We start from the raw sequence: 17,355 nt of genomic DNA on the forward strand, positions 1-17,355 counted from the left end.
CAAAAAATATTGAGAAATGTTTATATTTTTTGCCCCTAAATGTATGCAGCAATATTGTCTATCTTTTGAGTATATTTGATTTTGAAAGAAACGTTAAAAAATTCAATTGAGTCCAAACAAAAAATTACTGTTATTGATGTTTTAAGCTTTCTTTGCTTATTGGCATCAAGACAATAATTTTGAAGACGTTGAGATACTTTTAAACCTTAGTGATCAAAGTTACCTCGAAAAATGAAATCTGGTTTTGTAACAAACCTTAAGCTATAGCCATTAATGTCGTTTGAATATTCTGCTATCAATGATCATGCTTTAAAATACTTACCTCAGTAAGTATTTTAAAACTTTTGAGTGTAACAAAAATGGAACCCCTTCCAGAGACGAACCAGCCAAAGTCTGAAAGTCTCTTGAATTAAGGAAAAAAAAACCTCCTCCAAAATATTCGGAAATGAATAAAAAAAAGTGATCAATGTTCCCCCAGTTTACGGTACCTCTAAAGGGGCCCTTTTTTCTTCCATAGCACTTCCATAGTTCTCACAAAGTTGATATTCCTATTTTGTACCAATGGATCGTGGTTATACTAGCACCAAGCGTGGTGGCCTACTTACCTAGATGCTGTAATAGGTCTGTTCACTCTCTGGAGCCACCATTTCACTCCAAAATGAATTTAATATTATATCAACATCCAAGACATTCATTAACTGGCTGTTAATATGTCATCATTCTTTTTTGTTTGCCTTTAGACTGTTTTCAAAAATATCAACAAATTTTACCTCGGAGCTTCGAAGAACAGAGAGAAGAAAACTCGGCCTGGCTACAATATTTGGTTTATTCTACGCTACTTTCCTTCTGCAAGTACATATGTTTACAAATCTGTTTTGTTCTATTATATCTTTGATTTGGCTAGTGAGTGTGTTTGCGTGTGCCCGCCCAAATCAGTTGAGAGTTTGTTTCGAGGTTTTTCCAACATATTTTTCTATAACGGCTAATCAATTTCTAGTCAACATACTTTTAAAGTTTTTTTTTCTGTGTTTCTTTGCTCACATAAGTTTTTCTCGCGCAAAAATACGCTTCATCAATACAATGGATATCGAGTCATGATGCTGTAAATAAATGTCTTAATTTTCGGTAAGACTACGTATGTTGTTTTGTTTGTTTTTTTTTTTTAATTTTCTTTATAATTATAAAATCAATTTAAATTCCTCAAATATCACAATCCGAATGATTTCGGATCCAATGCTCTCCTAGTGCATGTGGACTTTTTCAATTGAAAATTTTATGTGAACATATACAATAGATTTAAACTAAATTTAATAGGGAATTTGAGTTGTGAATTCGTTGCTAAATGCAAAATGTACCTCAGTGTTGGCTTTCGGAAATTTCATTATATGCGTGCACGACACTCGTGTTTGCTGAAAATGAATAAAAAAACTCCTAACTTTTCTTTTTTATTAACGATGATACAACGAGTGATTTTGATACAAAGTCAGAAAATGCATTGAGATCAGTTTTTTTTCCTTTTTTACAAATGGTTCATCGTGGTACTTTATGTGAGATTGATTCGATTACCCTTTTTTAATAACTATGAACGGTCGATCTATGTCCTTAATTGAAATATGCACATCTCGTTTTAAGAGTTAACACCAATTATACGGTTAAGAATGGCGAGTTTTGAGTAAGTGTTGTTAGTTAGAAGCAATCCACACATTTTTTTTCGGTTCTTGAGCACAATATTTGGAGACGTCGATTTCCCCCCTATTTTTGAACTAAAGTAATGTTTCCTGAATTAGTAAACCTCTGAAACGTAACTGTAGACGAATTTTCCAGCTCTTATTTGGTTCAATTTAAATTTACATCGTTAACATTAATTATCTAAGTTATTATTGAAATTTGAGTTGACGACGTCCTCGAAGTAAACGTTGAAGTACATAACTTAATAATCAAATTTATCATCGTCAATTCCGGAACATGGCGAATTCAATTAAGAGAACATCAAGCTGCAGCACCGTGTTTATATAATTTACATGAGGGCAAAGTCGTCCTTCCAACGTCTAACCATCGTTGAGGGCAGGCGTTACCCATCCGTACTTTTCGTGCGTTTTGACTAGCGAACGGAAGGCTTCCTCGGCAGTTCTCCTAAAAAAAACAGAAAAGAACTCATAATTTGATGTTCGATGTCAAAAATATTTTTCCTTCGACTTGAAAACTATTTGAATTGAATGAGTCAATTTTGTTAACAGATTGTGTCTGGAAATTTACGATTAAAACAATTTTTAGAAAAGCATCCTTCTCGCTGCAATTAGAATAAACTCGTTTAGCCTCCGCTCAACTCACCTGCTGAAATCTTTGGAAGTTTTCGGTTTCCGCGAAACTCGCCCCTGTCCTTTGACCAGCGAGGCAGCGAACTGCATTAGTACGGCCTCAACCGTGTAGGCACTGGCCCAACCACGTGGCGTCAACAGTTCCATACAGATGGCTCCACCCTCCATCACGAAGCCCTTCTCGATGCGCGGTTCCACCACTCGCATGAACGGTGGCGCGAAGGGGAAATTGTCCGGAAACACCAGGTGCAGCTGGATGAAGGGAATCTCCAGCTCGACCAGATCCTCGGCCAGCGGAGAGTCCGGATCTATTCGATAGAGTCGGGCGTACCACTCGTATAGGTTGTCGTTGACCAGTTCGACCTTTGGATGGGAACGAGATGATAATCTTAAGAAAAGTTCCAGAGCCAAGTTTTATGCTATCAATTTACCGTGAAGTAGGGATCTGATCGGGAATGTTGTATCCGCTCGATTTCTTTCAGCTCCTTCATCAGTCGTCTGGTTCTGATGGTGGTATCTATAGGTTTCGGCACAGGAACGCTCACAACAGTGTTATTGACAGGAGCAACGCTGCAAGAGAGAGAATCGTTACTCATCATGACATTGTATCGCAAAAACTAGAACTGATTAACAAAATCTGACGAAAGATTCAAATTCAGGGCGCTAAAATCTTTTATAATCAAGTAATAAAATATAGGCATCAAAAATTCTGTTTCTTTGCGTTTTAAGTTTTTTTAGATGTAAATATACCTAAATTAATTTTGTTTGGAAAAAAACTATAAGCGATTTTGTATAAAAAAAAAATATATTTTTATTTTGATTAAGTAGGGTAAGAACACTATATATTGAACACCATGGTTTGGGATTCAGTGAATTTGAGGCCATAAAAAATTAGGGAAGATTTGTCGAATACAATTTTTATAGTGAAGCTTATACCTGGGGTGAAATTATGAACCCTATTCGATTCGAGTTACCCGTTTCGAGTTGAACTCGAATCGAATTAGAATCAGTATTACGAATCTCGTTCGAGTTCTAAATTTTAACGTATTAGATTTCGAGTAAATCGGGTAGTAGATCATCTCGAAACGTTCCATTCGAATCGAGATCGGTAATGCCAAAGTTGGTCGAATCGAACGAAACTCGATTGTTTCGAGTTCCATAATCTCGCCCCTGTTTCGCAGCTTCGAATCGGTATGATTTTTTCGCTGAAATATGTTTTAAACCCATCGTTCAAGTCTCAATCATTGATCACGATGATTCAATTATTGAACAGCTAGTGTTCCAATTATTGAACAATTATACATTGGAATTCATTGTATACATTGAGGGGTATTCCGTTAGATAGAATGCATTGCAGTGACGATTTTGGTTGAGCTAGCAACAAAGGAACAGTTTGTTGACATTTCTAAGCACCAACCGCTTTAAGGCTTTTCTTAAGGCATCTGAAAAAAAGAATCAGATAATTTCGGTCAAACGGCTTGAGGAACAAACGTTTTGAATAAAAAGTTGCTAAGATGGACACATAAGTTTCTCCAGATATTTCAAATTTTTCATCAGTTTGATCCTCCATATGCCTTCAAAAGACATCGACAAGAGCAATTGTCGGTTGAAAAGCACTCACCATCTCAAAGAGGCCAGAAAAGTTGTAAAAAAAGGATCCCCAGTAAAAAAGCGCCTATAAAACGTATAAGCCCTGTAATGAATAACTCGAAAAATCATGGTGGCTTCAAACGATAAAGTGCGAAAATCGTGGCTCCAGAGAGTATCTGAGGCTGCCAGAGAAAGTTTCATTTTTCCATTTGCGTTCTCGTAATCAGCCGCTGGATGCGTTAAGCAGTTCAACAAGAACTATTCTCATGTGAATCTGAAAGTTGGAATATAAGTTGTATTAATGTAGTCGGGGCTCCAGAGATCGTCAAAATTCGTGATTTTTTTCAATCGTTCAGAAAGAACTGCTTATAGACCTAAATCGAAGATGTCAAGAATCTCAAAACACGTCAGAAATATTATAATTAAAATGAAATAAATCGTTTAACGGTTCTATAAGTGATCCGAGGGAGAAATAATAATTGCTTCAAAATAAATAGAATAAATGCATGCATTTGAACCCAGAAAACCTAGTTCCGGTAACCCGAGCCTCACCGTTATTAATGCTACAGGGTTGCTAGCAATTTTCCGTTTTGAAATTACAAAGTTTTTTCCGGTTTTTCTCCGGTTTTTTTTTATCAATTATAAATGATAATTTTCCCATACTCATTTTTTTTAATATAAAATCATGGTGAACAAAAAAAAACAATTTAAAGGGCCTCAAATTTCTAAAAATTGTATCCCAACTTGTTAAACGGCAAGAAATCCTGACAAATACCTCGGCGTCTTTAAACATATAGTCTTTATTTATCAAATTGACAGGTTTTGGTGATTTTTTTGTAACGAATCTAACGAATTAGCGTTTATTCGTTGTTTTGCTCAACAATTTCAACAATTTTGTAAAAATAATTTCGGGTCCATTGATCTTAGTCACTGTGAAATATTCTAGGATATTTATAGAGTTCTAGATAAAAATGTGTATTTTGTATAGAAATATGTAAAAACTACATCGACACATAATAACAAATCAACTTGTCAATTTGAATGAGGATTTGTCTCACAAAACTTGAAATTTCCTTAATGCAGTTAAACTTTGTTGTACAAATCCAAAGACATGTTTTAGAAAAAAATGTTGTTTTTTTAATACAAAACAATGAATAACTTTAGTCATTTGAAATAAAGATTCGTAAACATAAAGAAAATCGTGCATAAGAGAGGGCTGAACTTTGATCGTTTGAATGTAAGATACTATTTTGTTTTCGATACAATTTTTACATACGACATTCTAGCGCTAGAAACATTAAGCAAAAGTTTAACGTAGGAAGAATTAAAAATTAAGCATTTACTATCTATATAATGCTTCGTTCTTCAGGCCAATTCAACGAAATACACAACAACAACATTGAAAAACCAATATCTTTTCTGGTGAAAAAAGGTGTGACTTTGCTTAAAAAACGTTTTACGCTGCCAAATTATTTGCTTTTAGCATAAAATATTTTTATGAAATATGTACTATATCAAACACTGAATCATTTGACGTTAAAAACTAAAACTGGTACAGTCGAACCTGGATAAGCGAGAAATCTTTATGAGTGAGAGAAAACACCAAGTTCCAAGCTTTTTAAAGCACAAAACCTCTTTTAGTGAGAGTGAGAGAAAATACCACTTTTATATTGAAGTTTTGGTACAAACATGATAAATGGTTTTAAAAAAAGAAATATCCATTGTTCCATATTGACACTTACTCGAGAAAACTTCAAACTGATGCATCAACTGGTTTCGATAGATTTTTTATTAAATACACATTCAACAGTTGCATTTCTAGATCACTTACCCAAATGGATATGTACGTTAATGACCCTCTATAAAATAGAACCTGGTTAAGTTAGAAACATCTGTAAGCGAGAATAAAAGTTCAGTTCTTTAGACTCTCACTTATCCAGGTTCGACTGTAGTTAAGTTTGTGTTAAGTTTTGTCGATAAATAATAGATTCATTATTAAAAATTATTAAATTTACAACATTTGAGTTATGATAAGTGTAGTACTCTAGCGGAGAACGAAAAAATGAGATATCTCATATTTTTCCGCATTTAGTTAAAAAAGCGATTCCAACATCGTTTGTTTACTAATGATCGTAAATAAGCATTTATGAGATAAATGCTGTCGATGCTGTCAAAAGCTACTCTTAAATTAAGAAAAAAAAAGAAATAATATAAAAAATATTTTTGAAATTCTGTTGAAATAAATCAAACACGACAATTTTCCCGATGAGGTGCCGAAATTCCCGGTTTTCCGGTGACGCGATGAAGTTTTTCCAGATATTCCCGGATTTTCTGGTTCTCTAGCAAACCTGATGCTATCGGTTCATTAGTGCACTCTTTTGTTTATTTAGTTATGGGTCCGGTTTTTGTTATGCAGTCAGAAGAAGTTTTTGGTTTGTTATACTTTTATCCTAATTTGATTACTTAACCACCAATAGTTGATCTGAAGCTTCGCTTTAATTAACACACTATAGTACTTATTGGCATCTAATCTCGCGCAAAATGTTCAAAGGGTATCTGTTATTAAATATTGATTTGAGTAAGGCCACAATATAGTTTCAATTATTGTTCTATTAACTCCGACACGACCGACTCTTTTAGACAAGCCTCAATTTTTTCAAAAGAGGGTCAAATGTTTTAGATAAATCTAAAGAATTTTGATCCAGGAGTACACGCTTTAAGAATAGTCATGATCATAGCTGAGCGTAGGGGAGAGTGAGGTATCGTGGGCCATGGGGAAACGTGGGCCACTTTTAATATCTCAGATGTGTGCTGAGATAAAAATCTCAAACCAACTGTCATCGTCGTCGCTTTGCGTGAGCATATATTTTTATTTGTTGTTGACTGAAATACGCATCATATGCTTCTTTAATTTATCAAGCTAAAAAAAGTTAGAAAAAATTACTTACATAATTAAAAAAATACCCGCTAATTTCATCGATGGGGAACCTAAAGTGCATAACAAAAATATGCTCATACGCTTATGATCTTAGTTTTGTCATGATCTTTCACGTGGAAAAGGAATTTTTGATGAATTATCAATAAGTCACACAAACGAAACCAATTTGCAATATCATAGCTTGTGGAGAATCGTGGGCCACACATTTTGAACCACCTATATTTTTATGTTTTTATACACATTTAGAACTTCAAATACGTTTTTCCTATCTGTAAAGTTTTCTTATGCCAAATGAAGAGTTGTGAAAAATATTTTGTCCATCCTATATAAAAATTTTTGCCAAAACGTTCGCGAGCCAGGTTTTGGAATCTATGCGACCATACACAGCTCTCTTTTTTATTTCATCATCTGAAATTGCTTTAAAATAACGAAATGAATTAGGAAATCACAGTTTTGGGTCAACTCATAAAATTTGCATGTTATTTGGTCAATTTGGATTTGGTGGCCCACGATTCCCCACCATTTTTCAAAATCCAAAAAATATTGCTTTTTTTTAAACAGTCAGAATTTGGGGAAAATAACTTATAAAAAATTACAAAAAAAATCCTTATAATACCTTGAAAATGTAGAAAACCATACTATTTTTTATTTTCATTTTATCTTTTACTATGAAGAAGCTATGGAACAACGAAAAAAAGTGGCCCATGATTCCCCACTCTCCCATACTATATTTTTTCTGGTTGTTGGAAGCCTTGTGAATTGCCAATGAAGCATGGTTCTAATTAATTTTTTTTTTGTATTTTCCCCCAAAACTCTAATAAAAACCTTACAAAACATATTTTTGCCAATTTTGTATGTTATTTCCTCATGGAGAAATCGGAAACTGCATGTGATAACGTTAAATTTTAATAGGGGTTTCTTCAATGTGATAAAAAATATATGATGTGATATAAAAACATTTTTTTCTCTTATTCTGAACTCTGTACAAACTTTAAAAGTTCAAAACAAGTAATTGGGCAACGTTCGTGCGATGTATGTGCCTTTCTCACATCGGAAATCGACGTGGTTTGCATTCAACGGTTATTAACCTTTCAAGTTCTATACGGCACCAATTTGGAATTTCGATGCAGCAAATGCTGTTTTAACAATTTGACTCACCTGCTTTTTCAAATTCATCTCTTAGAACCGATGAAAAATTTCAAGTTATCAGTACATTGAGATTTGGAAGGCTTTGATTTTGATTTAACTCTTATAACGAAGAATTGTGGCTGAAATTACTAGTAAGTTTGCCTCAGAGTAAGTATAGGATCATTTTCATTAAACTTTAAAAAAAATTAAAAAAAAACCTGATTGATATTGAAATGAAAAAACACTCTAGAAATTGGGCTTGTAATATAGCTCAGTTGGCAACTCAGTTGCCTTCTGAGCTGATGTCCGCGTATCCGAGCCCAAGAGTAAACATCAAACATGCTACCGGATAAGTTTTACCATAACTGTCCGCCAATTGCAACGAAACTCTAGAAATTAAAATTCAGTAATAGAAATAACATTTCTTAAAATTTGTTTGTTTACATTAGTTCACCGGAAGGCTCTAATCCTAGGTTGCCAGAATTTTTTCAGCACGTACCTAGGCCAGGCAAACCGAGAAATTTTTATATAAAACCCTGGAAAAATCAGGGCATTCGATTACAATTTGACGACCATCAATCCGGGCAATATCCTGGCAAATTTTGTCAAAACTCAGAAATTCCTCAAAAAAAAATCAAGAAATTTTTTTTTATTTTTCATCAAAACTCATCGATTGATTTTGATCCGTATTTTAGGCTTCCAATAAAACTTTTATGATTATTTTTATAAAAAATGTTCAAAAAATTTCGTTTGGAGGTGTTTGTTGATATTTTTTTGTTAAATCTGCCAAATAATGTGAATAAATCCGGGCAAAATCCGGGCATTTTTCAATGAAATCCGGGCGACCGGGCCGGGCCGGACTGTTCTTAAATATCCGGGCAAACCCGGATAAAAACGGGCAAACCCGGATAAAATCGGGCAATCTGGCAACCTTACTCTAATTTCAGCTTGCAGATGGTCGGGATTCGAATAGACCGAACTGAACGCTGATTTGAAAAAGAGTACCTATCCAATGAAAATCAGAATTTTTTTTTCAATTTTTTTTTAAATTTTATTACAAAATTTCAATGTTGCAGACAGTGGAAATGGCAAAATTGTGTTGCGTCAAAGTTCACTGAGAGTGTGATAGTAAAATGACCAAGTGAGATATATAATGAGAGTTTATGGCGTTCAGTTCGGTCTGGTTGAATCCCGACCATATGAGACTGGAAAGAATTTTAAGCTGTAGAGCGTTCTGAGTAAGTCTTGAGGAATTAGTTTCATGGAACTTTTGGTTATTTGGGATATTAACTGCATACATCCACGGAAAATAATAAAAAGGTTAAATTTACCGAGATAAAAAGGTGAACGCTCGTTGAACCAAAAAATGCTGCTGCTCGTCGATGTGAAGATCAGCTGAGAGTGATGAAAACTTTACCTGAATTATTTTGTATAGGAAGGTCTGCTTTCTTAAGTACCTCAACTCCAACTCGGAATTCGACGATGATACGATCGGTGATATTCACCGAACATTTAATGTGTATAACCTAAGGTTGCCAGAGTTTTTTTTAAAAGCGCATTCGGACCGGGCAAATCCTTGCAATTTTATCCAAAAACCTGACAAAAACCGAACATTTGATTTAAAAATTGTCAAGCGAAAATTCGGGAAACATCCGGGCAAACTCGACCAAACCAGGGAATTATTCTATAGAAATCAAGAAAAATAAACACTTGAAATATTTGTTCCATAAAAACACATCAGCAAATTTTAAATCGAATTTTAGGCTTCCAAAAAAACTGTTCATGGTTATTTCCTCAAACTCAAAACCTGCTCAAATAATTCGTTTTTGGACGCAAAAATAAATAACCCAATCAAAACTTTTTTCAAAGAAATCCGGGCAACCGGGGGACCGGACTATTTCTTGAATTTAAGTCAGATATCCGGGCAAGTCGAGATAAAAAGGGCAATCTGGTAAGCTTAGTAAAACTAAATTAAGATTACCATGATTTTTTCAACACGTCTCCGGACCGAACAAATCCGGGCTATTTTATCTAAAAACTTGGCAAAATCCGGGCATATCATTTCAAAATTGTCAATCAAATATGCGGCCAATATTCGGGCAAATTTGGTCAAAACCCAAAAAAACTCAACAAATCAAGAAAAAACTCGGAAATTATTTTGTTTCCATCAGTGCCCATCAGCAGAATATAAGAAAATAATAAAAAAAAACCTTTCATGATTCTTTCTATAAAATTTGCTTAAAAAAATTTAACCTTGGACGCATAATTAAAAGATTTATACAACTCAATTTTTTTTTTTGTTCGATTTTGCAAATGAAGTGAATGAAACCAGCCAAAACTCGGGCTATTTTTTAATTCGTTTGTTTTTGGTTTTGATTACCGCACTTTTCTATGGTTTTCTTTGATTGATAATTTTTCGGTGATTGATTTAGGACGAAATTAAAACTGCTGTTTTTTTTTACGTTTCGGCCTACTGAGCTTCAGCCATCTTAAAAAAAACTTGTTTTGCCGCCTGTTTCCCTAACGGCCGTCTCTTGATATCTTGATATTTTTTAATGTAATCAGAGCAACTGGGTCGGACCGGACTTTTCCCAAATTTTGTATTGAATATCCGGGTATTCCCGGATAAAACCTTAAACTAAATACATGAGAGTTTTTGATCCAGGGCTGGAAAAACAGAAAAAAGCGCTTAAACGTCAAGTTGGTCTGATTAACCACCGACCAGTGAGCAAGTAAAAATTTTATTTTATTAGAATGCTCATTCTTAAAACTTTTTTTTAAGTCTTTAAGAGAGTTTAGCATTGATTAGGTTCACAAATTTTACCAAACTGAGCATGCCTTACCAATAAAACAATAGTTTTTTTTTAAATTTTGTTTGGTTCCGGCACGAGTTTTTACCTTAAACTATTTAACTCTTTTCAAAAAAGTGCTCAGTTTTTTTCCGAAAAGTAAAAAAATACTGCAGCAAATTTCTATTTGCCTTAACTAGTTTTTGACGGGATGGATAAACATAAACCAGCTTTAGAAATTCGTAAAAATAGTTTTGGTCGAAATATGTACTGTCAATTTGTATCCAACGAACGGTATTTTTTCGTAATGTTCTGTAAAATCCAATCCAAGGGCGAACACGAAATTATGACGACACATTCAACAGGGCATAACTTTTTTACCATTGATAAAAATAAATAAATTTTTAGGCACTTTCCCATTGATGTGTTGAAGTGTTGAAGCGGCTCAGGAGCGGTTGAACAAACCGGGACCGCAGAACAAAAAGACGGATGGAAAGATGAAGTGGATGATTAAACCAAATCCCAACATCTCAAGCCGTCATTTGGCTAAAAAGATCGGCATATCGCAGAGCTTTGTCCAAGGTACAAAACAATCGACGGCTAAAACTCGGGCACGGGAGCTCTACGAGAAGATGCTGACAAAATATGCCTGCTATGTGATGGACGTCGAAACGTGTATAAAAGCCGATTTTAAGCAAATTCCGAAGTTGGAGTTTTTCACCGGCAAGAGCAAGTTCGATGTGGACGACAAATTTAAGAAGAATAAAATGCCTTTGCCATTCATGCAGCAGCACGTCGAACCCCCGTTATTTTGGCCAAATTTGGCATCTTTCCACTATTCTAAAAGTGTCCTGGAGTGATATGAGACCAATTCTGTTCATATTATTCCAAAGGACATAAACCCGCTAAACGATTGTATCCCAGAATGAATTTTTCCCAGAATGACAAATACCCGAAATCAAACCCCAGAATGAAAAATTTCCCAGAAAACAAATCCCCAGAATGCACCATTTACCAGAATTTTTTTTCCCAGAATGGACCATTTCCCAGAATTTTTTTCCCCAGAATGGAACATTTACCAGGATGGCACAAAGCCCAAATTTTTTCCCCTAGTATTTTAATTTGTTTTTTTTTCTAATGAATTCTTGAAAATTTCATATGATTCGAAATTAATTTTTTGAAAATGATTTTTTAAATGAAACTACGACTTTGAAATTTTCCAACTAAATTTATTTTAGAACCAATATTGTGCTTTGTTTATGCTTTGGGTACTTTCATTGATTCAATGCTTACCATGGTCCTTTAAAAACCGTTTTGGTATCCGACTCCTCACGCTGCGCGTTCGAACTTGAAAGACGTTTTGTCCTTCACGCTGTCGCGTGGCGGACGGGGCTAAGGGATCACTCGTAGCTTTCACGCAGACCAATGTCTCAGGGCCGCCGCTTCCGACAGCGGGTCGGCGGCCTCCTCGGATTTGGGAGCTTCGGCGGCTTTGTGCCGCCTCAGCCCCTTCATCCTCGTTGGTTGCGGCCTTGCCGCAAAAGAATAAAGTTATGAAACCCCATTTTTTTGTAACAATTCCTTTTTTTCTGGGAAATGGTACATTCTGGCGAAAATTTTTCTGGGGAATGGTTCGTCTGGGGAAAAAAATTCTGGGGAATGGTTCTTTCTGGCGATTGGGATTCTGGGGATTTTTCATTCTGGGCAATGGTTTTCGGGTAAATGGAGTACAACCCGCTAAACAGTCCGGAATGCGCCTGATGGAGCAAATACTGGGCAATAATGAAGCGGAAACTTTGTAAGAACAAGAACACAGTCAAAGACGAGAAGGACATGTTAAGAACATGGAAAAACTGAGAATCTGGTAACGGATGACACTGTAAAGACTTTGAGGGAGGGCATCAAGCGAAAATGCGTTAAATTTTACACTCAAGACTCCATCGATGAACTTTTCTATTGATTTTTGAATTAAATATACATATGTATAAAACTACCATAAATTCTGGTTTGATTCTAAACATTATAAGAAAATTGGCATGACATTTTCGGTGTCGCAATAATTTCGTGTTCGCCCTTTAGCTGATTTGACATTGTAAAAGTTTATCGAAAAATATGTTATTTTTTCTGAACAACCTCAAATTTTCAGAGCCTTATTGGATTTCCTTGTTTTTTTTTTTTAATAAATAAAATGTGTATTTGTGTAAACTGATTGACTTACCATCTCAACCTCCGCAGCGGACTGTCGGTGCCACTGACTTTACTCGTACCGGTGCTACTGCTATTACTGTTGGTACTGCTTCCACCAAGATGGGTGCTTCCACTATTATTGGTACTATGTCGACTGCTCGCCTCGGTACTTCCAATGAGACTTCCGCTCGGGATGATAGCCCCTGCCACGGCCAGCGTCACCGCCGGATGAAGCATCGGGTGTACTTCCGGTGCCGTCGTCCCCGTCACAGGTATCGATGGTGCTGCCGTCTCTACAGCTGCGTTATTGCCACTCACCCCACTTCCTCCGCTCCCGCTGGCTTCTTTATCTTTCTGAGATTTGTCCTTTTTACTGTCGGAACTTTTAAAGAACTTCCGAATCGCTGCCGCAACTTTGTCTTTCGATCGGGACGACATTGTTTCGTTTCTCTTTACTACGGGGGTACCGACAGGTTGTAAGCGTTAAATGTTAATGGATGCTAGTTCGAAAAAAGTCTCAATAAAAAGTAAGAAATTCTTTTGCGTTGATCCTAATTGGGGGTTTTCAAACTGCTACCTATAGTCGGGCAGTTGAGCAATTTGTCCCTCAAGTCTTTAGTTATCCTAAAACACGTGAGAAGTCTTCCGTAAACAGGGAACACCTATTTCAATCATCACCTTCTCTCGCTACCACTTTTCCTCTGACCTCCGTTGTTTTTTCTGAAGCTGTTCCGTGTTTTTGTTTGCAAAGAAAATACCATTTAAATGGGTGTTGCCCAACCCTAGGCGATATGTTTCCCTTATATCAAGTCCTAGGGCAGCTGCTGGTGCCACCTTTTTTGCGGGTTTCGCTTTTCTGCTCGACAAGTGCCTATTGGTTTCCCATTTGATCCGTCGTCATTTGTAGGTAGCCGATATATGTATGTTACTAGCTGGGCGGCAGAAAAATAGGCGGGTATCCTTTTCCTCCTAACTCGGTGGGTGGTTTTATGTTGGTCCTTTTACCACTTGGAATCCGGCCTGGAAATATACACATCACGTATGTGAGTTGAGTGAATAGGTAGAACTGTGAGGAGAAAATGGTACCGACGGTTGGAGATTAACGAAAAAATTGGTTATCTGCTGTGTACGAACTAATGATGACGATATTACAAATAGTTATTTATGCAACAAGTTGAAAATAGTGGATTTTTTCAGCATGAGTCGTAAATTTATCCAGTAAATAAAGCTAGCCAAGTTGAAAATTACTTCGTGTGCTGAAAAAAACGAGTTGCATACTGTGCAGACCGGTTTAGCCTTCCGTAGTGGAACCACCGGATCACTTGACCGTGTCTGGCCGGGACAACTACGCGCTGTCGTGCTTAGCTCGCTCATCCGTTCGCACTCGCTGACTGACTGACTGACTCGCGTACACGCTCGTGTGGGGTGACCAAGTGTGGGTTCAATCCATACACACATACCCTTCCTATCCCAAACAAATTAAAAAAAAAAACCCTGATAGCTAAAATATTTGTCGTTTGATATGCAACAAGCTTGACCATAAAAGAATCTAAGCACAAGAAAATTTTGCAAGCATAATCTAGGATCACACGCCAATTGGATCATAATGATCTTAAACCTTGTCGCTCGATAATTGTTGTATTGTTTAGTTCTAATACAACAATCTTTTAGTTTGTTTAATACACGGATTCGTTCATCTTTATGAGGGAAAAAATCAACAAATATTGGGAAGCTTTTGTTGCTATCGTGACATATTTTTCCTATGCAATTTATTTTAGATAAAATACGCCGTTTCAGGAAATTTTGATCTCGTTCTTGCAAAGTACAATTGCTCGCTCTCCAAGCATATTGTATTTATAAATTCAAATATCAGTAAGTTAATTTTCAACAAGCTGCCCTTTTAGCCCCTTCTATTGTATACAAATAAAATGTTTAGATTGATTCGTATTTTTTCATTTCAAGAGACATTCTTAACTCGCTATGTTTGGGCTTTTAGAGTATAGACCAAGCTCATCCATGTTTCTGCGGTTAGCGGTTTCTTCTCTTCTTTTTAAGTTTAAAACTGCTTGAAGTGTTCTATCTAATCGTTAAAGCGGTTCAAATCATATTAAATTCACTATAAAATTTCGAATTGTTCTATCGGATTCACCTTATGATGTATTCCTATATCAAGATTTTCTAACGATTCGTTTGACATGAATCCGACACAATGTTGCAGCTTCCTTTTCACATCTGTTTTTGTCCTTTTATCCATATCCGCTTCCAGATTTAAGGTTTTTCTCTCAATTCACTTAATATTTAAAATTATTTTTGCAAAGTATTCTTATCTTGATACGCTCCATATTCTTTCTTATCTCAAACTGTCATGTCAACACTAATTGCCAAAGTTTCTGGCCATTCAGTCTACTTGGTTAAAATGAAACATTTTAACTACTAGGGTAACGGACTTATTTTGGATACACCTGTATTTACGCAACTTTATTTCTCATTATTTCCGTAGGCATTGCTTCGGAAAAAACTGAGTGATACCGTTGCTTCGTAGTTTGTGACTCTTATTGATTTTAATGATAAATTTCTACCACTCTACATGATATCATGTTTTTTTTTCAAAGTTATTTCTCTCCATAACTTAATATTTTATTTTCACCAATTTTTTCTTGTTTTATCGTGATCTTTCAATAACTTTTTGAAAGCTGTCCTTCACTTCAATAAAATCCATAGACTTTCAAAAGTAATTTCTTTCAAGCAGTCCTCACATCACACTTGAGTTTTCCATCTCTATAAACTGTCCCCTCAATTCAATGATTTTTTAAAAATAAATATTGAGCTTTCCTCTCAATCTGCTTGATTAGCGTCATCTCAACTACTTTCGTTTTTTTCATTTATTTCAAGCTGTCCTCTCAACTCGCTTATTAGTGTTTTTCAATTTCTATTAAGCTGTTGGTGTTTTTTCTCCAATTTCTGTCAAGCTGTCCTCTCAACGCGCTTGATCACCAAGCTGTCCTCTCAACTCGCTTATTGGTGTTTTTTTCCAATTTCTATCAAGCTGTCCTCTCAACCCGCTTGACCACCAAGCTGTCCTCTCAACTCGCTTATTGGTGTTATTCAATTTCTATCAAGCTGTCCTCTCAACCCGCTTGATCACCAAGCTGTCCTCTCAACTCGCTTATTGGTGTTATTCAATTTCTATCAAGCTGTCCTCTCAACCCGCTTGACCACCAAGCTGTCCTCTCAACTCGCTTATTGGTGTTATTCAATTTCTATCAAGCTGTCCTCTCAACCCGCTTGATCACCAAGCTGTCCTCTCAACTCGCTTATTGGTGTTTTTTCAATTTCTTTTAAGCTGTCCTCTCAACTCGCTTGAATATTATTATATCACCAAACAGTCTTCCGAATACGCTAGCTGATGATTTCATTTTAAAGAATTTACCTGTTTTTCATTTATTTTTCTTTATATTTTCTTTTTTGAACAGCATTTCATCACATTTGAAATAAAGTCTGATTCACTTTTGGACTTTAAATATCAAAACTCCTTAATTTTTTTCAACTTTTGGTAGAATTTTCTAAGCGTGTGTAACTTTGTCGATGTTTGTTTTTATTCGGCTCGATTTTTTTTCCAAACTTTGTAACAAAACACAATTTGATTGGCAAATACCTGCCACGGTCGCCAAATGTGCAGACCGGTTTAGCCTTCCGTAGTGGAACCACCGGATCACTTGACCGTGTCTGGCCGGGACAACTACGCGCTGTCGTGCTTAGCTCGCTCATCCGTTCGCACTCGCTGACTGACTGACTGACTCGCGTACACGCTCGTGTGGGGTGACCAAGTGTGGGTTCAATCCATACACACACATACCAATGTGTTGCTATGCCGCCAAATACCCTCAGTCTAGTTTTTCAACTTAAAAAAAAAAAAGTTTTTTTCCTTCTAAAATAGTTTTAAGAACTGTTTCAAAAGGTAGGGGAGAGTGGGGTATCGTGAGCCATGGGGAAACGTGGGCCACTTTTAATATCTCAGATGTGTGTAGAGATAAAAATCTCAAACCAACTGTCAACGTCGTCGCTTTGCGTGAGCATATATTTCTATATGTTGTTGACTGAAATATGCATCATATGCTTTTTTTATTTATCAAGCTAAAAAAAGTTAGAAAAATTTACTTACATAATTAAAAAAACACCCGCTAATTTCATCGATGGGGAACCTTAAATGCATAAAAAAAATATGCTCATACGCTTAGGATCTTAGTTTTGTCATGATCTTTCACGTGGAAAAGGAATTTTTGATGAAACATCAATAAGTCACACAAACGCAACCAATTTGCAAATCATAGCTTGTGGGGAATCGTGGGCCACACATCTTGATCACCTATATTTTTATGTTTTTATACACATTTAGAACTTAAAA

General features: G+C 35.9%; 1 protein-coding gene across 3 annotated transcripts in view; it reads right to left on the bottom strand.

Moving 5' to 3' along the window:
• Positions 1-807: 807 nt before the first annotated feature.
• The window catches only part of LOC129743960 (ubiquitin-conjugating enzyme E2Q-like protein CG4502), a 496,854-nt gene continuing 480,306 nt past the window's right edge, over positions 808-17,355 (bottom strand). For all 3 annotated transcript variants that reach the window (XM_055736215.1, XM_055736214.1, XM_055736216.1), the window contains 4 exons: positions 12,982-13,970; positions 2,750-2,888; positions 2,332-2,681; positions 808-2,133 (listed from right to left, as the gene is read on the bottom strand). In XM_055736215.1, coding sequence (XP_055592190.1) covers positions 2,049-2,133; positions 2,332-2,681; positions 2,750-2,888; positions 12,982-13,388 — 981 coding nt within the window. In that variant the 5' untranslated portion in view covers positions 13,389-13,970 and the 3' untranslated portion in view covers positions 808-2,048. The remainder of the gene's footprint in view (positions 2,134-2,331; positions 2,682-2,749; positions 2,889-12,981; positions 13,971-17,355) is intronic.

This window comes from Uranotaenia lowii, chromosome 2, assembly GCF_029784155.1.
Source record: "Uranotaenia lowii strain MFRU-FL chromosome 2, ASM2978415v1, whole genome shotgun sequence".
Classification (NCBI taxonomy): Eukaryota; Metazoa; Arthropoda; class Insecta; order Diptera; family Culicidae; genus Uranotaenia; species Uranotaenia lowii.